The sequence below is a fragment of the Monodelphis domestica genome, chromosome 4 (genome assembly GCF_027887165.1).
Source record: "Monodelphis domestica isolate mMonDom1 chromosome 4, mMonDom1.pri, whole genome shotgun sequence".
In the NCBI taxonomy this organism is placed as follows: domain Eukaryota; kingdom Metazoa; phylum Chordata; class Mammalia; order Didelphimorphia; family Didelphidae; genus Monodelphis; species Monodelphis domestica.
Window position 1 is genome coordinate 349,121,034 of NC_077230.1, and position 24,473 is coordinate 349,145,506.

The 24,473-nt window shown below is 40.3% G+C and overlaps 1 protein-coding gene and 1 long non-coding RNA gene across 10 annotated transcripts in view; one reads left to right on the top strand and one right to left on the bottom strand.

The window, feature by feature from the left end:
- The window catches only part of CLPB (ClpB family mitochondrial disaggregase), a 203,164-nt gene that overhangs the window by 94,875 nt on the left and 83,816 nt on the right, over positions 1–24,473 (top strand). For all 9 annotated transcript variants that reach the window (XM_007491041.3, XM_056795035.1, XM_007491042.3 and 6 more), the window contains one exon: positions 14,484–14,612. In XM_007491041.3, the coding sequence (XP_007491103.1) occupies positions 14,484–14,612 (129 nt within the window). The remainder of the gene's footprint in view (positions 1–14,483; positions 14,613–24,473) is intronic.
- LOC103099008 (uncharacterized) lies at positions 3,396–10,813 on the bottom strand. Its single transcript, XR_001622369.2, has 4 exons — positions 10,503–10,813; positions 5,973–6,045; positions 5,605–5,681; positions 3,396–5,267 (listed from the first exon to the last, which is right to left on the bottom strand). It is a non-coding gene; the product is annotated as an uncharacterized LOC103099008 (long non-coding RNA).

The window sequence follows — 24,473 nt, forward strand, 5'->3', positions numbered from 1 at the left end:
TGCCTTTTTCTATTTGGCCAATTCTGTTTTTTTAAGATATTATTTTCTTGGGGGGAGGGGGGAGAAAATGATCTTTGTTTCCAAGGAATGATGTTTGAAAATGACCAAATAAAATAATGTTTAAAAAGATATTATTTTCTTCAGTATTTTTGTGCTTTTAGCAGGCTGTTGATTCTTTTTAGATATGTTTTTTAAGGTGTTTTTTTAATAGTTATTATCACATTTTTGTCTTCCTCTAGGTTTATGTCATGATCTTTTCCTGCCATTTTTTTTTTCAATTTTTTTTTAAACCCTTACCTTCTGTCTTGGAGTCAATACTGTGTATTGGTTCCAAGGCAGAAGAGTGGTAAGGGCTAGGCAATGGGGGTTAAGTGACTTGCCCAGAGGCACACAGCTGGGAAGTGTCTGAGACCAGTTTTGAACCTAGGACCTCCCATCTCTAGGCCTGACTCTCAATCCACTGAGCCACCCAGCTGCCCCCTTTTCCTGCCATTATAGTCACTTTTTATGGTTGATTTCTTTTTTGTTGTTTGTTCATTTTTCCAGTCTATTTCTTGACTTTGACAGTTATGCTAAAGTTGTACTTCACTTCACTTGGGCATGGGAAAGCACCATCCCAAGCTTTAGGCTTTCTATGCTATTATTTTCAGAAATAGTTCTAGGGATCATCAAGTTTTTGTTGCTTCCATGGTAGATGTAATCTTGAAAGATATGGTCTCTGCTTTTCTGGTCTATATTCTCATCTTTACCTAGGAAGAATCCCTATCCCCTGCAGCCACAAGTGCTGGCACTCTCTTAACCTCAGAATTGTGACGAAAGCCCCTGCTTCCTTGTCACTAACCCCAAGAGCTCCTCTGCCTTGGAACTGTGACCCAAAACTGCATATGGGAAATAGATTTGTCAATCAGCACCAGCTCTACACAATGCCGGCAAAGGGTTACTTTTAAATCCTTTCTGACCAGTTGTCCAATCCCCTCTGAGGGATTTCCTATCTCTTATTTGAGAGTCTAGAAGCTGCTACCTCTGCTGTGGTAACTGCCATTGCCACTACTGCTGTTCCTTTATGAACTCCACACAGGCCTCCACTCCAATCTCACAGAATTCTCCTGCCAACCTCTTAAACTTTCTTAGGCTGGAAAAATGTCTCACCCTGATCTCTTGTTGACTCTGCCACTTCAAAATTTGATTTGAGGTGTTATTTTAAAGTTGTTTGGAGAAGAACATTGGAGAGTTCAGCTGGGTAACTGCCCTAATCTACCATCTTGGACCCCCACCCACAGTGTTTCTGGAGCTCAAGTCCTCTATTCATATCTACTTGCTAGACAATTATACAATTGTTTAGTTATATACTAGGTTATATAATATCAGCATCTCAAACCTAACATGACTAAACAGAATTCATCATTCCCATCCACCCTTTATTCCAAATTTTCCTTAGTACCATAATTCCTGGGAAGAATTATTCTGACTCACTGCCACCACTACCATTGCATAACCATTCTGTTGTCTTTTCTTCTTGAGCTTATCCTCCACAATTCTTACATCCTCTCTCTTCTTCCCATTCATTAGGCTAATATCCTAGTTCAGACCATATCACCTCTCATTTAGACTATTGCCATAACCACCTAATTGATTCCAATTTCTTCCCCTGTAATCCAGCCTCCATATACTTACCAAACTAATATTCCTAAAATAATAACATATGAAATGTTTTGCATGACAATACATGTATAACCCAGATCAGATTGCTTACCAGCTCCAAGAAAGGAGGAGAGAGACAGTTTGGGTCATATAACTTCAGAAATTTTGTTTGGAAAATTGTTATTACATGCAATTGGTATAATAAAATATCTTTACCCAAAAAAAAAAAAAAAGATACATCTAACCATGTCACTCATTTGCCTAATTTTTTTCTTAAATCAGTGACTCTCATTTATCTTTATCATAGCATAAAATGCAGACTGAGCTTGGCATCCAAAGCTGTCTATAACCCCCACCTGCCTCTCCAGATGTTTCCTATGTATTCTCTTTATAACACTCTTAAGTTTTAGCCAAACTGGCCTTTTAGATGTTCCCTGAATTCAACATTTCTTCTCCTATCTCCATGCCTTTGTATAAAAAGCTATATCCCATATGCAGAGAAACTATCTCCTTCTTATCTCAACCTCTTAGAATCTATTCTAAGTATCCGTTCCAAGACAGAAGAGTGGTAAGATCTAGGGTGAAGTGACTTGTCCAGGGTCACACATCTAGGCAGTGTCAGTGTCCAGATTTGAACCCAAGACCTTTCACCTCCAGGCCTGGCTCCCTATCCAGTGAGCCACCTAGATGCCACTCAGGAGCTATTTCTTTATGTGAAAAATTTTCTAATTCTCTCTAATACTCCCCCATCCATCTTTCTAAGCTCTTTCTTATTCCTCAGATTAATATTGACTTTTCTGTATGTATGTTGTATCTCCCCCTCCCTCCCACCATTAGAATGTATGCTCTTTGAGAGTGGGGATTGTTTTCATTTTTATCTTTGTATCCTTAGCACCTAATTGTGTTTTGTGCTTACCAATGAATAAGTGCTTATTCAGTTGAGTTGAAAACAGCTGAACTGAAAGTTTGATAAAGACAAGAGGAAAAGTAAATACAAAATACTATGAGAAATTAGAAGAAGGAATTGTTTTCATCTGGATGGGAGCTAGGGAAGACTTTATTGAGGAAAAAGGACCCAAACTTGGCTTTAAAGGAGAGATTTTAAACATTGGAAATGAAAGGAGGCTTGTTCCTCTTGCCTTCTTCTCTAGAACCATTATCCCTTTCTCTTTCATGTGTCTTAATCTTGCCTTTGCCAGTTCTTGCCCATCTGCTCACACATATTCTCAAGTCTTCACATTTCTTTAAAAGCGTTCTTGGTCTCCTTAACATGCAGCTTTTCAACAAAGACTGCCTGAGTGACAACATGCCATAGTGGGCCAAAAACTGGTCTCAGAGACTGGGAACCCTGGGTCCAAGCCTTGTCCTGCCTCTGAGAGGCTTGGCTCTGTGACTGGAGAGGGCTCTTAACTTCACAATGTCCAGACAATTCTCTTAAAACTAAATTGCAGAGTAAAACCATGAAGCAGGGCAGCTCTTAAAAAGATTGTTCTTTTACACATTCCACAGCTTCTGTCTCCTCAGCAGCCATAGCTCCAGAAAACAAAGCAAAGTTCTTGACACTAAAATTCTTGACATTGTTAAATGATTTTACATTAGAAATAGGTACAGTTTTGGAAATTACACTAAAGAAGATCCATTCCTCCCTACATTACTCTAGTACAATAAGGACAATTGAGACTTTCTATCTAACTTATAGCTAAAATCTTCTATATGCGCGATCTCCCACTGTTAGAATGTGAGCTTCTTCTTGCTTGCTTATCTCCATATCTCTAAAACTTAATACAATGCTCTGAGAAAGCACTTAATAAGTGTTGTTTTTTTTTTTATTAAACAAAGCACTGGGAATACATATACAAGCAAACAAGATGGTTTCTGCCCTCAAGGAACTTACATTCTAACAAGGAAAGACAACCCATATAGAGAAGCTAGGAAAGAGGGGCCTGGTTCCAGGCAAGAGCTCAGAGAACCAGAAAGAAATCTTAAGACTAAGGAGGAAGAGGAAGAAGAAGAACTCTGGCCATAGTGCAGGCAGCAATTCATTTGTTAGTTAGGCTTTACTTTCCCCTAAACATACTCTATACTCCCCTGCCTTAATGCCTCTCCTGTTCTTCTGCCTCAAATGCCCTTTCTCTTCCTTACTTTACCATTTGAATTTCTCCTTATCCTTTAAAGCCTCCCCTACTTCCCAGAGTTGGCAACCATTTTCCCATCATGCCTCACAACTGTAAGGATTAAAAATCAGTGGTTTGACTAAAATATGTGAAAATTATAAATAATAATTGTAGTTGCTGATTCAAAGTATTATTATTGCTCAAAGTCAAAATGACTTTAATAGCTTTTATTTACAAATGAGGTGGAAAGAGTGAAAGCAGAGGAATACAAAAGGGTAGAGAAGACATTAGCTTATCTAACTAAACTTTGCTCCCCTCCTCAACTCAGCCAGGACTTGTTGACCTTCAACTGGAGTTAAACTCTCTCCAGAAGACAGGAAGGGAAAGCCAGCTATCCACTCACCCAAGTTCCCTCCAAGAGGCAGGTCAAGACAATGACTCAAGCTGAAGGTGATTCCTGAGGCTGACATTCTTCCTTGAGCCTGACTTCCCTCTTGAAGTCCAACTCCTTCTTAGAGTTGACTTCCTTAGCCCCAGAAATTCAGGGCTTTTATAGTGGCTTCTTGTCTCCTCCCCTCTTCATAGGGGCCAATCCCAGCTTCCAAATTGTCTAGCACTGCCCCTGGGGCAATGTTTGTAGGAACCAGTTCTCACCTTCTGGAGGGGTGAATACTCATCAAAAGGGTTCACAGATTCCTGGCTAATTGAGTTTCTGAAGCTGTGAATTCTTTAAGTGGTTGAGCTTCTCTACCTATTTCAAGCTTTTGTTGTTTCAATCAAAGGGTAGACAAAGGAGAGTTAACCAAAGTGTTAGCTTCAACTAGGCAAAGAGAATAAAGGATTCCCTTTCACAAGTATAAACTCAAAGAGAACAAAGAATTCCCTTGTACACAACAGAACTTTGTTTGCACTTCTCTTGAGTCATTTGATATGTAATATTATTACATGTTGTGAAATATATATGTGGACCTCCATTTCTTCTTATGTATAACATGTGTACATATGTATGTTGTCTTATCCCAAACGAGGCCATAAGTTTCTAAAGGCAAAGAAGCCAGCCTTACCTAAACTTTATTATTTCCCCAATGTTATACACAATTCTCTACACACACAGTAAACCCTTAATACATGGTCATTTTTATTTTTGCAGAGGTAAAAATCCATAGGATGTAGACATAGAAGGAAAAGGAAGAGTCAACGATGACCTTTAAGTTTCAAATCAACATAGATTGAAGATATTGTTAGCAGAAATAGGGAAATTAGGAGAAGGTTTAGGTTGGGGGGAGAGGGGATAGTTGTTGAGTTCAGATGTTGTTGGGTATGTTCAATTTAAGGTGCTAGCAAGGATAGTGTTGGGTTGGTCTTCTGTATGTAAAAGTTGTTCATAACTCGGGTATGATATCTGAGGCTGGTAATGTAGCATCTTGGATTTGGCCAAACTATTTCCATGCCTGTTCTGCCACTTGTTCTTCATAAAAGCCCAATGACACAGCAGGGGCAGTAATGCCTGCCCTGCTTGGCAAGAAAGAAATGGAGATCCAGTGAGGGTCAGTGACTTCTCTATGTTATATAAGAAGTTAGTGACAAAACTAGGACTAAAATTCAAGACTTCTTAATAGTGGTTCAAATTGCTTCTAAGTACCACAAACAAGATATTTAGCACCATCCATAGCTACTAGGGTAGGAAGCAGACGTTGGGAATGTTTACAAAGAATGACATATGTTTGAATGATTGTCATGTAATTATTTCTAAGGGGAAACTTCTAAGAGGGTAGCAATGTTGAATTGGGGGAATGTGGGTTAAGAAGAGTCATAGGACTTGTTCAGTCGTGGCCCCCTACTCACATACCTGCTAGCATCTGTTAGGCAGGCCATAATGAGGAATTCCTCAGGCAAATTCTTCACTAGTCAGAGCCAGAGTAATCCCTATAGAAATTAGTACAAAGGTTTGGGGCTATTCTACCTATCTTCATCTACCTTCCCTGAGTTAGAATGGAAGGAAAAGTATGTATGAGGAGAGTGAATCTAGCACCAAGGGAGGAGGCACCCAGACCATCCCACCATGCACCAGTTAGGGGGCAGGGAAAAAATGTCTTTTTTGAGAGGCCCTGCAACTAAACAGTTGAGCAGCCAGCTGGAAAGACTACTGAGAGATTCACTGGACCCCCTCCCATCTATGTCACCAGATGTCCAGGGATCTCAGATGATTTACTTTACCTCCAGGGTAGGTCTGCTTATTCAAGTGAAGCAAATACAAATTGCTAGCCACTGCCACCACTTCACAGCCACTCTAGGATCATAAGAGTTGGGACACAGATTAGAGACACAGATCCAATGCTCTTATTTTACTAAGAAAAAAACTAATATGTGGAAAGATCATGATATTTGTCACAGAGGTAGGAAGAAGCAGATACAGGATTCAAACCCAAGACCTGTGCATCCATCTGCCAGTCTACTTTCAACTATATCACTCCAAAAGAAATGGAGGAAGAACAAGTACAAGCTAATGAATCTGAGGGAAGCATAGCCAGGGGAAAAAAAGTATTCAGACTCAAGAACTGACCCAAAAAGGGTGAAATGAGATCTCTTAGTCCTAACACATAAAAAAGTTTTTATACAGCACTTTAAGGTTTATGGGGCATTTCCTTCAAAACCCTGTGAATTAAGGCCAAATGTTGTCATTATTTCCAAAGAGAAGAGAGTGGAATCTGCATGCCATAGAGCCTGAGTTTAGCATAGGTATGAGTTACAGTATTTTTATGGATAAAGAAGCTAAGACTCAGATAAATTGATTTGCCCAAAGTCATACTTAGCCTGTGTAGTTCAAATAAACCCCAGTCAGAGCTAGGATCTAGACTCCCTTCTCCTAACTAACTGTTAACTCTTTCTGCTACTTGTGCTGCCTCTGTAGTCACACCATGATACCTCATTGTGGCAGAGCAGGAGGACCTCTGAAATCTAGGCCCAGCTCTCATATGAAATCACAGAATCTGAGTTGAGAGGCACCTCAAAGGCCATGTAGTTCAAACTAGTCCAGTACAGGAATTTCTTTTTCAATGTCCCCAATAAGTTGTTGGAGCCCCTTCATGAAAACCTCTGGTGAAAACTATTTCCTTTGACCCAATGACCCCTCTCCTGGGAGCAAGGAAACCAAAATCAGAGGGAAGGGTCCCATGTATACAAAAATATTTATGGCATCACTTTTTGTGATAGCAGAAAACTAGAAACATAGGCAGCCCCCATTGATTAAAGAATGCCTAAACAAATTGTGACATTTGAGACGTTTGAATGTGATAGAATATTTTTGCCCTGTAGAAAAGCAACCAATAAGGGAGTTTAGCAAAACCTAGGAAAATTTGTTTGAACTAATGTAATGAGGAAGCAAAACCAGGAGACCAGCATACACAGTGACTATAATAATGTAAAAGAAAATAACCCTAAAAGGCTTTTAAACCTTATTTAACTGTATTGGCAAATCTTAGGAAGTTAGTAATGAAACAGACATTCCTCTTCACTGAGGGGTAAAGTATGACTTCTGCTAACAGACAGAGCACGTGTCCTTTGGTTTTGTCTAAATGTTTGCATTTACTTTTGTATTTTTGTATTTTGTATTTAAATTTAGGGTTTAGGGGAAGAGGCTGGCATAAAGACAAACGGAGACAATAAAATTTTTATTTCAAGTCCTTGAATGAAAAGAAAGGGCAGCTGTGTGGCATAGTGGAGAGAGTACTAGACTTGGAATCAAAAAAAATTCATCTTTCTGAGTTCATTTCTGGACTCAGACACTAGTTGTGTGACTCTAGATAAGTCACTTAACCTTAAATTTGCCTATTTCCTCATCTGTAAAATGAGCTCGAGAAGGAAATGGCAAACTATAGGAACTGCCAGCAGTTCCTATATAATGAACCTGTGGGTGGTGACCTGAGAAGGAGAATGGAAGCTAGAGGAATATGGATGAATAGATAATGCTGATAGAGTGAGAGACACAGGAATAAAGACTCAGAGACAACAAGTTAAAACACTTGGGGAGTCGAGAGCTCTGTTATTACTTCTCTAGAAGAAGATAACAAATGGAGAAATTATGAGAAACAAGAGAACGTGTGGGGAGCCACAAACTCTGGGATGCCTCCCATGGACCAGATGGCCAAAAGATTAATGGGAGATATGTGGGGCAACTGCATTGCGTAAATCAGTCAGACTTGAGGAGCATTATAGGCAAGACCAAGATGTAAGAGGCAAGAGGGAGAGAGGCAAGGCAAGAGAAGTAAGAGCGAGGCTTGCACATGTTCCCCAACTCTTATTGGAGATTTTGGGAATGTGAGGTGGGAGGTGATTAATGAATACGTGATATGACATAGGTTTTAACATTGGTTGAATTGACCATCACGAAATCAAAGAGGAGGAGATTAATCTGACATGCGCCTCGTAAAGGAATGTGGTTGGACAAGGCACAAGCTAGGACACTGTGGCCGGCAATGCCCCTCCCAGGAATTCACTTGTCCCTTTCCATACAATGATCATTAAGTGATCTGACCATGAGTCTGGTAAATGAATACATAGGATACAATATCATTACATCAATCATACTTCCAAGATGCTAACATGCCTGGTATGCTACATTATTCCATTATCTTTGCTAAGAAAACCCCGAATGAGGTCATGAAGAATCAGACATGACTGAAACACCTAAACAACAACAAAATGAAAAGAAGAAATACACTACTTTCTGAGAAGGGCCTTTGGAGAGTTCTAATGATTAAAAAGTTTTTCCTTGCTTCAAACCAGAATCTACCTCTTTACAACTTTAACCCATTTCCATTAAGTAACAATATTTTCAACTTGTCATGGCACACCATCAAATCACATTGGGGGTTTTTTTCATAGTGCCTGGCACATGATAAACAACTAACAGATGTTTGTTGATTCAACACTGACTATAATCTAGCAACTTCTGCCCCATTTTGTATTTTGAATTTCTTTTTTTTTTTTAACTCAAATCCTAATTTTTACACATTTTACACTTACCTTACCTGTGTGACCCTAGGTAAGTCATATTCTGAACCTCATATTCCTCATCCATAAACAGAGCATACCTTCAATCCTGACCTCATAAGAAAGTTGTGGAGAAAGCACTTTGTAAATCTTAAACCTCTATGGAAAGAAAAGTCAGTTATTAAAACTAACACTGAGCTGGACATCCGTGGTCATCAAGTCCAACACTCTGATTTAGTAGGTGAGGAAAACAGAGTCCCATAAGAGGGAAAGCAACTTGGCCCAAATCCCACACCACATAAGGGACAGAACTAGTGCTAGGTCCACATTTGCTGACTCACTGCCATGTATTTTTCCCATACTGCCTTCTATAGCCTTTTACCACATCTATAAATGCCCTTAGAATCTCAGAGTAGAAAGGAAGCTCAGGGGCCATCTGAGCCAAGCATTACCTGACTCAGAATCACTTCTACTGTATTTCCAAAGAAGTGTTACCATCCAGTCTTTGCTTGAAAATTTCCAATGAAAGATAACTATCTCCTCTCCACCTTTCCACTTCCAGGCCCCACGTAGCCTATTTAATTTGGGGATAGCTTTGAATGCTAGACAGATTTCCCTTGCATCAAATCCAAATCTGTTCCCTGCAGCCTCTATACTTTGTTCTTCCTTCTGTCCTCTGGGGCTGAACAAAACAAGTCTGATCCCACTTCCACTTGACAGACCTTTAAATGTTTCACATCAGCTCTAATTCTCCACCCCACCCCTATTAATTCATATTCCAGATAAAACATTCAAATTTCCTCAAAGTCAGTCTTCCTTTGACATTCTGTCTAGGTTTTCTGCCATCATTGCTGTGCTCAAGCTCATCAATGCCCTTTTTAAAATGTAGCAACTGAATTAGACTATAATACTCCAAATGGACCTTGCCAGGGAAAGGTCCAGAGTAACAAAACCTCCCTAATCCTGAACACTGCTGCCATCAGTACAACCTAACATTCTGTAGTTTGGTTGTAGTATTATTGTTTTAATAGCTGTTGAACGTATAGACCACTAAAACCTCTTTTTCAGACAAATTTAGCCATGCTTCTGCCTTATGATGTGGAATTAATTTAAGTCAGATGTAAAACTTTACTCTCTTTTTTTTGGTAAGTCTTTACATTTATTCTAAAATTTCATCTTACTATATTTGGACCAACATTCTAACTTATAAAAACCCTGATTCTATGTCTAGAACCAGTTTTCTTTCCATTTTATTGCACTGTGCCCAGTAGGCACAAGACCTAGCACCTAATAGTCTCTTAGTAAGTAATCATTATGTTAAATGAAACGAGTATGAAATTTATAGCTAGCACTGAGAAGATGTATAGTAGGAGGTCCTATGGGATAGCATAGAAGGTCTAGATTTAGAGTTAGGACCTGAGTTCACAATGTCAGGTGTCTCTCTTAATAATGTGTTCTAAAATGTTGCAAACTATCTTCATCAAGATCACTGACCTCCACATGCTTCTCTTTTTTGGAAATCAGAATAACCTTGGCCTTCCTCAGGTCTTTCTCCCAGACTCCACAATGTTTCAGAAATAATTCATCAATTCTTTCTTAACCCCGGAAGTGTAGTTTTTCTACCAGTGTAATAACTTGAACTCATCAAGAACAGCTGGGTACTTTATCTCCCTCTCTATTTAGCTTTGATTTCAACTCCCTATTAACCCTTTTTTATTCTGTTCTTACAAATACAAGTAGGATTATTTTCCTTACCTTGGCAAAAAAAAAACAGAAGCAAAAAGGAATCATCTTTACATCTTCTGTTATAATTTTTTCCATCTAGCCCAAACAGTCATTCTCTCCCTTTTTATTTCCTTCTTTTCCATTATAAAGCTACAAAAAACAACCCCACTCATTTCATTCTCTTCAGCTTGAACAGATAAACTCCTACCCCTGTCTGGAGGGCAAATCCTTTTTCCTTATTTGCAAAATGAAACTTTATCTCTAAAGTCTTTATTAGCTCTAACATTTTATATTTCCCATCCCTTTAGATCCTAGCTTATTCCTAGGTTCTAAGATCCCTTTCAAGTCTGATAGTCTATATGCTAACATTCTTTCCTTCTGTGACATTCTACATTCTAGTGTCCTTTCCTACTCTGAAATTCTATGGTTCCAAATTAACTAATTTGACATTGACCTTCTGGAGTCCATTTTGAAAGCAAACAAAGAAGTACAGGCAGAGGAATTTATTCATCTTGTAAGGGGACAGAGAAGGAAGACCTCCATAGCCTCATGGAGAAGACAGTGAGACTTAAGTTTCTTGCTTTGAGGTCCAAGGAAAGTCTTTGTTAGCCATGAGGTCATTTACATATCCAAATGGATGAGCAGGAACCTATGAAATCCACCAGTGTCATTTTCATTTAATGTCTTCAGATGCTTCATCCCACTGTGGCTTTCCCAAGCTTGTCTACCAGTGCATTGGGAATCACTTCATCCCAGAGTCAGCTCCATAGGGATTTGTGTAACAAAGGGCTTATATGTCTGTGACCAAGAATTCCTTCAACAGCATCCCTGGCCAATTGTCATTCACCTTTTGTTCAATGATCTCTAGTAATAGGAAGCCTTTTACTTCTTAATGAAGCCTATTCTTTGTTAAAGCACTGATTGTTTAAAGTTGTTTTTTTCTTTATATTGAAACCAAATCTGCCTCTTTGTTCACCTCTATATAATTTATTGATCCTAATTTCTGGCTTCTGAGGAGAGATAGAATAAAAACAAATGGAAAATTCATTATTTAGATGTTGTCCATGCCAGCACCCCCTTTCCATTACTATATAGAGGTTTTTAGATATTTTTAATGGAGCATTTATTCAACAACAATTCTCATTAAATCCCTACTTTGTGCAAAATCCCACACTGGTAGAAATAAGATAGGTAATGCAAGTACCAAAATATATGACAAGATAAAATGGAATAGGGGTGAAATGCATGGCTTACATAAAGAACAGAATGGACAGAGGAATGGAAACTGCCATCTGAGGATTGATAGAAACAAATAGAGATAGCCTAAGAAGAGAAGACTTAGGAAAGACATAATAACTGTCTTCAGATAAACGAAAGGCTGTCACCTGGAAGAAAGGATTAAACGTAATCCTGTTTATGTCCCAAATGAAAAATCTACTAGCAATAAGTAGAATTTGAGAGAGGGCGACCAATTTGGTGTTCAAATAAAGAAAACTTACTAAACTTCGGAAGAGACTGCCTCTGGTTGAAGTACACTTCCCATCATGGGAGGTCTTCAAGCAGAAGCTGAGTGATAACTACTTAGTAGTGATGATACAGCAGTTGATTCCTGCTTCAGGTACAGATTGAGCTAAAATACCAATTAGGGTCCCTTCTAGCCCTGAGATTCATTGATTCTGTGTGCTGGAGTTCAGTGAGCTATTGTAGTTAAGAAAAACTCTTAGAGGAGGTGTGAGACTTTTCTTGAAACATGAAGGATATATGATTTTACATGACCTGAGCATAAAATGCATAGGATTATAGAAGAAATCAGTTATATTGAAATAGTTATCGGGGGGAAATTTTTATTTTTAATTCATGGGCCTCCTGGAATCTGGGGTTGTGGACACTAAATTACAAATCCCTAATAATCGATTTTGGGGGAAAGAAGGAACGATTGTTGATTCTTGAAAGAAACTAGATATACTATAATAGATTTTTCTACTAGTGGCAGTTCAATAATCTAGGACAATCCAGAGGAACTTATGAGAAAGAACACTATCCACATCCAGAGAAAGAACTTTGGGAGTAGAAATACAATCACATGGTTCTATGAGTATGTGTATGGGGTGTTCAGGGAGGGGTAGTATCTCTGGCATGGAGGGCTTGTCGTGCCCTCCTAGGGCAGCTCTCCAGCCTCTGACCCTCACCTGACACCCAGCTCTCACTTGTGGCTCCCAGTAGCTGCTAGCATGCAGCAGCAGCCACACCCCAAGCAACGGCTTCGACAGGCCGACTAAACCTTGTGAGGGTAGCCATTGGGTCATCGACCCCTGGTGAACCAGGGCTTTGCTCACCCAGCATGTGAAGACTGTTTCGGCCGAACAGACGGAAAAAACCAACAAGAAGGTTCAACAGCTGAGAGGGCGACGCAACAAAGCACTGTGGAGTGCTTAGGGCGTGTTGGAGCACAAAAGACAACACAGCTGTCCAATGCAGCTGAGGAAGTCTCCAGGTGTAACAATTTTTCGTGCCATTGGACCCAGGCTTCCAACGCCGAGAGAGTGGGGACTGTCTCTGTGCATCGACTTTTCCACTTAAATCTCCTTCATGCACAAGTGTTTTTGTGCACACTCATCTATACACCATATATGAAAACGCACAAAGACAATCGTCATCTTCGGTTACCAAGCAACTACTACTATATGAGTATGTGACTGGGGTATTGACGTTAAAAGATCACTCTACTGCAAATATGTATAACATGGAAATAGGTTTTGAACAGTGATATATGTATAACCCAGTGGAATTACTTGTCAACTCTGGGAGGGGAGAGCAAAGATGGGGGGAGAAAAATTATGCAGTGTGTAACCATGGGAAAATATTCTAAATAAATAGATTTTGAAAAAAAAGAAAAACTAGACATACTGAGAAATGGTGGTACATTCGAGGCTTTGGGCACTGCCAGTGCAAAGGCACAAAAGATAGAGAGATGGAGAATATAGCCAAGTAATAGTAAGAAGGTTATAGTGTATAGAGAGAGGAATAGTATGTAATAAGGTTAGGAAAGTGGCAGGGGACCAGGTTTTGAAAAACTTCAAATGCCAAACAAAAGATTTTATTTTTTATTATGGGGTAGTAAGGAACCACTGGTTTGGTCACTTGTTTTGTGGAATTAGGGTAATTGATTTGATCACACTTTCACTTTGGCTGCTGAATAGAGGGTACTTAGAAGATGAAGTAGAGAAAGGCCAAATAGGAAGCTATTGCAGTCGTCCAGGCATGAGGTGACACGGACCCAGACTAGAATGGAGACTGTGAAAAGTACAGAAGAAGGAACCTATGCCAAAGATATGGAGGTAGAAAAAACAGGATTTGATACTAGTTGAGTGGATAAGTGAATAGAAGAATGAAGGGTGACACTAAAGCACTGAGAATCGAAGGATGGAGACATCCTGGGGGAACAAGCAGTTTCACCAGTTTGGGGAGCAAGAGAATGAATTCAAATATCATGTCAACCACATATGCTAGATTTCCTTTCTAGACAGAGAAATGGAACAGTCTACAGCAATGCCAGGTTCCTTGCAAAATATTTGGCTGGAGGAAATGTGATAGAAAATATGGAAGAATGTGATAGTGTCACCACACAAAACAAAAGAAAGGGGGAAAAAACAAGCTTCCAAGAAAGTGATGAGATAACTGAACCTGTATCATTCTTAAAAACATTTTAGAAGAAATTAGGACAGCAAATAAATGTGAACCAGAATAGATCTGCTGGAATTTCTTTAACAGTCTTTGAAGAGCTAGTATAGTATAGTCCCCACAAACTTGGTTTTGAATCAAATTCTTTGTATTTATGTGCCCTCAAGCAAAAAAAAAAAAGTCAACATTCCTGTTTTAATTTTCTCACCCAATAAAACATAGGTTGAGCTAGATGATCTCAAGTCTCCATCCAGTTTAAATCATATAATCTTAAATTAATGCATCCTAAGCACTTTAATTGAATTGTTTGTTTCTCCCTTTTCCTGGTAGTCCTGGTGACCCGAGAAGACGACTTCAACAATCGACTGAACAATCGGGCTAGCTTCAGGGGCTGTACAGCCTTGCATTATGCCGCCCTTGCTGATGATTACCGTACTGTAAAAGAGCTGGTGGACGGAGGTAAGAAGGCCTAAGGCAGGGGTCCCCAAACTATGGCCTGTGGGCTACATGCAGCCCCCTGAGGCCATTTATCTGGCTCCCATCGCACTTCCTGAAGGGGCACCTCTTTCACTGGTGGTCAGTGAGAGAAGCACTGTATGTGGCAGCACCGCAAAGCATGGCATCCCTCACATACAGTACTACTTTCGGTAACATAATCCTTTGCGTGGCACCTTGTTTTAAGAGTAACTGAACAAGAACAAGGCGCCGCGCAAAGGATTATGTGGCTGCACAATGGAAGATGTCGGCATGGTAAGCGGCAATCTGGGGGAAGGGATTCTGCACTGTGTATACAGCTACCCGGTATAGTGGTGGCAGTGATGGGCCTGTGCAAGGTGTGACAGACCCATCACAGCCAGCGCTGCAGCCTTCCCTATCCCAGACAGCAGTATACAGATTTGTTCATAGTCCAGTTCTCCAATTGTCTGAAGGACAATGAAATGGCCCCCTGTGTTTGGGGACCCCTGGCCTAAGGTGTAGAATGAAGTGAGGGAAGAGCCTTTCATTACAAGATCCCTGGCTTCCCCCCTGGACTTCTCCAAGGACCAAGGCCAAAGCTATTAAAGAACCAAAAGGCCCAAATCTATGTGCATAAGATATTTAATTACAATATTTTTGGCTTGTGGCATTTGATTCTAATGAGGCCTCCAGTGAATTAGGGTTGGGTTTGCCTGGACTCTGATTTCTCTCTCTGACTTTAATTTTTTATTTCCCCACTTTTGTCTTGTACCAAGACAAACAGAAAACAGACATCCAGCATGGGGGACACAGATCAGTGGGGAGCAAGAAGGATGAAACTTTTTCAATATGATGACCAAGACTCCAACCTTTTTCCTTTGTGTTATCATTTATAGAATACTTTGTACGCAAAAGCATCCTTTCTCATCTAGTGTCTCATTAGATCTATATGAAAACCCTACCCAGGGAGCAGAACAGGGATTGACATCCTCATTTTACAGAGAAAGAGACCAAATTTCAGAGAAGAAAAGTGTATTGCCCAAAGTTACACAGCTAGTAAATGGTGGAGTTTGGATCAAACAAGATTTCTTGATTTCCAATCCTGTGCTCTTTACACTATACTGTCTCAGAATAGGGAAGAGTGGGGCACTCTTTGAAACTCAGCTCCTCCTTCTGCCTTTTGCCTTTACTCCCAAGAAATACTCCCTTCCACTGTCACATGTTACTGTCTTGGTGGCATTAACTCTGGTATGCAAATACTCTCTGGGCATGTCATATCCTCTGAGAGTATTGGTAAGCTCTGAATCTCTGACCCTAGCCAGGGCCCAGCAATAGCCACATTTCAGCAGGAAATGATATTCTTAACATAGAGACTTCCTTTCTGAGTACAATACTCGGTCTCTCCAGGATTCTTGTCTGTGTCTTTCTGTTAAATCCCCCTTAGTTAAATCCACCAGCACATGTTGAAGGATTCTCTTACTATTTCATAGGTGCCACTGCAGCCTTCCCATTTGCTATCTATTCTTCACTGTACTTAACATGGCCAGCCTACCTTCTTTCTTATCACCTTTGACCTTCATGGTGTCTTACACCATTTCTTGTGCAGACATACTGGTGACCAGAAGAATTATTATATTAATAAGAATACCTCTCAGGGCAGCTAAGTGGCTCAGTGGATTGAGAGCTAGGCCTATAGACTGAGGTCCTGGGTTCAGATTTGGCCTCAGACACTTCCTAAGCTATTTAACCCTGGCTAAGTCATTCAACTCCCATTGCCTAGCCTTACCACTCTTCTGCTTTGGAACCAGTACACATTATAGATTCTAAGAAATGGAAGATAACCGTTTTTAATAACAATACCTTTCATTTCTAGAGCATATAAAGTTTCAAAGAATATTTTCTGAACATCCACCCTATGAAGTAGAGCTCATCCCCATTTCACAAATGAACAAAGTGAGGCTCTCTGAGGAGAAGTAAGTGGCCCAAGGCACATAGGAATGGTCACATTCTTATAGAGCTTTTCCATTACAAAAGACTTCACCATCCATGACCTCACTTAATCATTACAGCATGCTTAGAAGGGAAGTAGACTAAGGGTTTTACATTTTACAGATGAAGGAACAGAAAACTCAGAAAGATGGGCCGATTTACTTCTGATCGCACAACTATTTGGGTGACCTTAGAACTGGAAGCAGCATCTCCTGGCTCCATGTCTAGCATTCTGTCCACCACTGAGCTACTTCCTTAGCTTTTCATGGAAAACAAATGGCATCACATTCCAAAGGACTTGGAATACTTGAATTTTAATTTTATTTTTAAAAGTCAGTAAAAGATGAGAAGGAGACACACCTGGCTACACAGCAGATGTACAAAAGTGACTAAATTGTTCATATTCTTTGATCTGTCAATACCACTCCTGGGCAGAGATTCCAGTGAGGCCAAAGATGGAGAAAAGAGGCCCACGTATATACCTAAATAACCATTGAGCCACTTTTTATGGTAGCATACAACTGGAAGCAAACTCAGTGCCCATCCAAACAAATGTTGGTATGTGAATATAGTGGAATAATATTGCATTCTAAAAAACAGTGAATTGTAAGGAGTTTGAAGAAACTTGAGAGTTATTTGATACAGAACTAAGGAAGCAAACCTAAGAAAACAACCCCACTGTGACAAAGAAAATTTTTTTAATTAAATAAAGGAAAGTAACCCTAAAAGACCTCAGAATTCAGATATGTTCATCATAACACTGATGATAAAATATGCTTCTCCTCAGTGGAAAGGTGGCAGCTGAATGAGGTCTATGTTGTCAGCTATGGTAAATATAATTTTGCTTGTTGGAATATATTTCTTATTATAAGGGGTGGGGCCATTGAGCAATGACAAGTGTGTGTCTAAAAGCATCAGCAAAAAAAAATTTTTTTAATATGTATGGGTTTTGTCAGACTTTCAGCCACGTGATATCTGATCTCAAGTTACATTTCAAAAAGCATAGCATCTAGGATTGCATGTGTTTACCACTCCACTACATGTTCTACCATAATTCAGTAGCATCAGAGTACAGTAGTTCACTTTTTTTTTAAACCCTCACCTTCTGTCTTAGATCCATAAGACAAAAGAGCAATAAGGACTAGACAGTGAGATATAAGTGATTTGCTCGGGGTCACACAGCTAGGAAGTGTCTAAGGCCAAATTTGAACCATTGGGTATAGCATTTTAAAGACACTAGAGAGTGTCCAGAACAAGGAGGCCAGGGTGGTAAAGGGCCTTGAGTTGATATTACGTGAGACTATCTTACTGAAGGAACTAAGGCTATTTATCCCTTGGAAGAATATAGATTTAGGGAAGCTAGGATAACTGCCTTCAAGTATTTGAAGAAGATGGATTTTTGATGTGTGATGTTTGATCCCAGAGGGTAGAGCTAGAAGTAATAGGTAGAAATCAGAAAAAAGGTAAGTGTGGGCTTGGGATAAGGAGAAACTTTCTGACTCAGATCTCTCCATATTAGGAATGGGCTACCTTAGGAGATGGTGGATTTCCCTTTATGGGAACTATTTAATAGCTGGATTATTCTTATAAGAAGAGAAATTATTTCTCAGATGTAAGTTGGACTAGAGAGAACAACCCTGAAATTCTTTGATTCTGAGAAGCCCTTCAGTGAGAGGAGGAAGGGGAAAAGGAGTAAACTATGCAAAAGCCAGGAATGCCTGAAGATGGCTTCTACCTAGTAAATAGGCATCCCTGATAAGGAAAGATTGAGTTTCAAAGAAACTTACTCTGGCTAGTGGCCAGTGAGTATTCTGTCTTGTTCATTATTTACCCTGTAGACCAAGTCAGAAGACAAGATGACTTGTCTACCTGGTCCCATTTTATAAAAAGAAACAAGTTTTTCTCTCCCCCAAAGACTTTTGGGTATAATGCTGAGCATAGAACTTGATACACAAGAGGCATTGTCAGTGGAACTGTGCCCTTCCTCCCTCCCTTTTCTGCTAGCAGGTTGCTTCTGCTTGTTTAACAGGAACAACCAAGGCCTCCCTGCTAGAGGGCATATTGGAGGTTGTGGGAGAAGGTCTCCCTTCTCCCCTCCAGTGACTTCAGAATAGGGAGTATGGAAGTATTGTCTTTCCTGTTACCTGTACTAGCTCAGGCCCCTAGGTCACTGGAAGTTCTAAGTCTGTGATTTCAGAGATCATCCATCTAGTGCAATCAGTACCTGAATAGGAAGCCCAAACACAACATCCTCAACAGGTGGTCTTTCCCCTTGAAAGACCTGATTGGGGGATGAGAAACTGCAGTCTTCCCTGACACTGTCCCTCAGGGGTGCACATCCCTGGGCCAGCTCACATCTCCGGCCACTCCAAAGAGAGCAGATGTGCCAACTCAGAGAGTACTTTGGCCCAGCCATAGCAGCCATAAAAGCTGATTGAGTCCCTCCCCAAAGGCAGGTGCTAGAAAAGTGTCTCAGCCGTATTGTTCTTGTCTTTTTGTTTTGTGGGAAGTTTTCAGGAAGGGCTTTTGTGGGTGAGGGAATCACAGCCCCTTTCTGCTCATTGATGCACCCCTATTCCCCTGGGCCTCATGCTTCATCCCCTTTCATACTCTCTTCTGTCCCCTCTATTCTCCCCTGCCCCCTTCACAGTATCTCCTGTATCTGCCTGGAAGTTGGTTCTGAAAGAGAACCCGCTCCCCTGGGCTGAGATCGAACACCTTTAAAGTAGTTCAGCCACGGTATCCTTTGTAAAAGCAGCTTCCCTGCCGGGGCTAGCCCCATTGACCCAAGCCAGGGATATGCTTCCTGTCTGCTGACATGGAACAGATGCCCCCCAGCCCACTAGCCCCCCGGCCTTTCCACTTCCCCCCACCTGCTTTCTCCCAGAGTGTTCATTTACACACATACACACACACACACACATACACACACACACACACACACATACACTCACACTCACACACACCACCCCTCCTTTACTCCCTCCCTCTTGGCTTTCCCCAGCCCCAGGCCAAAGCCATTAATGATCCAGCTCTCTCCCTCCCACCCCCTTCCACCTCAGACAAGTGGCCATCAGTCAGAATAGGCAGGGCCAACAGCAGCCATCCTCTCCACCCTGACCCCTGCCCTTCTTGACCCTTCAGGCCTTGCCTCATGTTTAAGAGAGAGGCCCTTTTCCTATTCCCTTATCCCTTAGGGTGTTGCTGCCAGTAATAGTTACAAATTTATCTTAGACTTTTGTAACTATTCTGATGTATCATAGAATCATATGATCTTAGACCTGAAAAAGGATGTTAGAAGTCATTTAGTCCAAAAACTAATCTTTCATCATCATTATCATCCATTCCTAGAATTCTAGAACTATAAGGATCCTCTGAGGACATCTAGTCCAATCACACCATTGTATTACATCCCATCAGTAGCATATACCTGACAGGTTTTTAAAAGGAATGTGGGCTAGTGAAAGGATCAGTGGACATTTGAGTCAGGAAATCTGAGTTCCTGATTTTGCTGTTTAGTACCTGTGTAACTCTAGGTAAGTCACTTAACTTTCCTGGGCCTCAGTTTTCTCCTCTGTAAAATGAGGAAAGAGGACTAAATGATCTCTATGGTTCTTTTCCAACTCTAAAGCCCTTAGAAATCTGAGAGTCACAGAATCAGTAACTAAATTGTCAGCAAACCTTTAGTTGCCCACTGCCATGCACAGATTTAGTCACATCCCAGCTCTGCTCAAAACTAATGGTTCCCTTTTGCTCACTGAGGTAAGTTCCAACACCTGGCTGACATTAAGAGCCTTCCACAATCTAGCTACTCCCTGCCTTTCCAGTATTGTTTCACTCACAGTATTACTTACTAAACAAAATTCTTTGTTTAACTCACGCTAATGCACTTACATAGTTATATATTGCATTTTCCCAATTTGTGTTTTATCTATCTTCCAGACAAATCCCTTTTGGGCAAGAGCCAGATCTTATCTAGATTCTTCGACTCTCCCAGCACCAAAAACAGTGTTCTGCATACAGTAGGCTCTTAATAAGTATCTGAATATAATTGAAGTGCTTTTTTCAATATCCTGTGCTGCTGAAGATGAAACAAGGAGAAATAGAATCATGGGATTTAGAGACAGCAGGAACTTAAAGAGTACCTCATTTTATAGAGCAAAGAACAGCTAAGAGACCAGAATCACTAGATCTCAGAGTATATGGAAGAGTATGGTTGGTATGCCTATTGTCTAATCTCCTCAAAAATCTTTCTGAAGCTAATTTATACCCATATTGAAGTCATCCTTGATCAGAGTATGGACATTCTAGTCAACAAATGTCTGTTGAACACCTACCATGTGCAAAGCAATGTGATTAAAAAAAAAAAAGCAAAATTGTCCCTGCTCTGGCATAGTTTGCATTTTACTATGGGGAAATAATATATATAAGTTAAGTAAATATTAAATATTCCAGACTCAAAAAAAGATTTTTTTTTCCAGGCTGGGGGGGGGGGGGTCAGCTTATACAAAAGCACTAGCAGTTATGGAATCAGGGATGTGAAATTGAAATGGAACTCTAAAGCCATGTCCAATCCTCTCATTTTACATATGAGGCACATGAGACCCAAAGCAGTTAAATTGCCCTCTGGTTGATTTTCAAAGCCCTTCATGATGTAGCCTCCCATCTTTCCAGTGTTCTTATACCTAATACCCTCCACATATTCTCAGGACAATAACACCAGCCTCCTAGATATTCTACCAATAAACTCTTCATCCCTTCACATCTTCTCTGACTTGTCCTTAATGTCTGAAGAGGCTCTCTGCTTGTTGACTTCCTTTGACTTCCTCAAGTCCGAGCCAAAAATCCTGCCTTCTACAGTAAACTTTTCCCAGTCCCTCTTAATTCTAGTGCCTTCTCTCTGGGCTCATATATTATTAGTCACCGCATTAGTAGAGGCACAATATCCTAAGAGAGGAAAGTGGCAGACTCTATTGGAGGGACACTATTTTTCTTCAAACTTCCCAACAACTGGAACTCTCCAAAAGTGGAATGGGCTACCTTGGGAGATGGTGGGTTTCCATTCCTTGTAGGTCTTCAAGGTGAAACTGGATGACCCTCTTCTGGCTTGGATGCAGTAGGGATTCCTTCCATATATGAGTTTGAAAGATATGGCCTCCATTTCAATATTGTGATTGTTATGTGGCAGGAAAAAAAAACAACAGATATTTCATTTAGCCCTGAAATGTAGAACTAGTACATGTCAAGGAAGTTGTAAAAAAATAAACAGGAGGCTCTATACAAAGCTCATTGCTTTATGTGAAATGTAAAAACTTAGATTTACAGACTCAATTACCTGGAAAGTGATGACTAATTGAGAAGCTGGGATATATAGCTTGTTGTCTCTCCCTTTAGAATGGGAGTTCCTTGACAGCTTGAACCATTTTTTATCCTTCTATGTATCCCTATTATGCTACATTTAGTGGACACTTAATAAAGACTTTGTGACTGACTGATCAAAGTCACTTGGATGTCTTTGAACCCAGGACCTTGAACTCCAAATCTCACTGCACCATACTGCTTCCTGAAGCAAGAAAAGAGGACAGGCAAATTATATTTATAGGTGGGGAATTTGAGTTCCAAAGCAGTTTAAGTGAGTTGCCCAAGTCACACAGGTACTAAGTAGGAGATTCAGACCTCATTTCTCTGAAATATAGCACTCATTTTTTCCAAACTCAGAAGCTCCTTAATGTTGGGCAGATTCTCTGTGAAGGATTTGCCAGAGAACATAAACAAGTTGAGCAAGCTAATAATATCCATTGAAGAACTGAGAAGGATCTCTTCAGCATACCTGAGGCTCTCTCACACTGCTGAGGGAAATTAAATCTCTACTCCCCAGCCCCACAGCTCCTCTGGCTATGAATATTGTGCTCTTCATATTATACAACACTACCTTCTCTTCTCATTGTCCCCCACCTGCCTTCTCCTAGTTCTTGACACCTTCCTCCTCAACTCACCATCCCAGCCCCTTCACTTGGGGCTGAAACCCAACCCTAGCATGCTTTGAACTTCCTATTTGGCTCCCTTCCCACCTACCTTCCACTAGAGTCCCTCTTCCTCTTTAACCAATCTCAACTGAGTGAGTATAAAGTTCTCAAATTCCCTACCCTTTTTATCTGGGAGAGAAGCTCCTTAGTTCTGGCATTTCTTCCCTTTAGCTGACAGTTTGCTGTCAGGACATCACCCTTGACCCTAAACTCTGTTTTGTTTCTAACATTCCCCTTGACTAGCTATCCCAAAAGATGCTGAGGGAAATGCATCCTATCTCCTCTAAAACCTCAGATTTTCTAACTTTTACTAGCAGAATGATAGGGCAGAAAGACAGTTTGAACTGAAGCCAAGCCTGAATTTCGATATGGACTCTGCATATGACCCACTATATATAATCTTGGGCAAATCTCTTTTCTCTTGACCTTACTTAGTGTTCTCTTCTGCTAAATAAAGGGTTTCACTAAATGACCCTCAGGTTTCCTTCCAGCTCTGATTTTTATAATCCTGTCATTTCATTATTAGCACTGTTATCAAGCTTCTCAATAAGTCATCACTTTCCAGCTAATTGAGTTTATAAATCCAAGTTTTTACATTTCACATAAAGCAATGAACTTTGTCTGCAGCATCCTGTTTATTTCCTATAACTTTACAATTTCCTTGACATGTACCAGTTCTACACTTCAGGGCTAAGCTGAATATCTGTTTTCTCTGCTGTATGACAACCTCAACCTTGGAGTAGAGACTCATAGAATTTGAAGAGACCAACTCATTCAAACCCATACATGAAAGGAATCCTCACTGCATCCAAGCCAAAAAGGGGTCATCCAGTCTCTCCTTTAAGACCTCCAAGGAGGAGAAACCCACCATCTCTCAAGGCAGCCCATTCCATTTTTCGAAAGTTCTAGTTGTTAGGAAGTTTGAGTGTCCCTCTTATCAAGTCTGCCAACTTCCTCACTCAGGATATTGTACCTCTACTAATGCAGCCTGAGATTACATTAGCTTTTTGGCTGGTAAGTCTTGGCTGACTTTTTTTTTTCACTTGCTGTCCAGTGACACCCCCAGATCTTTTGCACACAAACTTACTAAACTTAAGGGGAAGGGAACAAGCCTTTATTAAGCTCCTACTTTCTCATTTAATCCTCACAACAGCCCTGAAAAGTATCCTTGTTTTACAATTGAGAAAACTAGGGCAAATAGATTAAGTGACTTGCCTAGGATCACACGGTCAGTAAAAATATAAGGCTGAATTTGGACTCAAGTTTTCCTGCTCCAGGCCTAGCACCTTAACCAGTGTACTCTCTAACTGATTGGTTCTGAATTGCATGAAATATGAGTAAATATCAGATTATATAATACAGGTAGTAAATGTACAACCACTGGGAAAGAGATCCCAAAGACTAGAGTAGTTAGAATAGGTTTCCTGGAAGAGGAGAGACCCAAAGGCTTTGTAAAATTTTTGAGATTTGGAGAATCATAGAAGAGGGCATTCCAGATGGGGGAATGATTTAAGTAAAGCCAAACAATCCAGAATGGGTCTGTTGTGGTGGTGGAAGCCTTAAGAGATAAGCTTATATGGAACTCAACTCTCATGTCCTCCATAAACCCTTTCTGATAATGCCTGCCGGGGTAGGGGGGGAGGTCTTTTAACTATCTATTTTTAAAATCGGTACATAAAGCAACATAAAAATTTGGCTAAGAATGCAACCTTACACTTTAGTGGTTTTGTTTATAGTTAATAGTAATAGTAATAGTTATAGTTAATAGAAAAACTGGGTTTAAGCTTTATTATACAAGAGTTGTTCAATGGGTTTGATCTGAGTTTTATCTTAATTTGCATATTTGGTA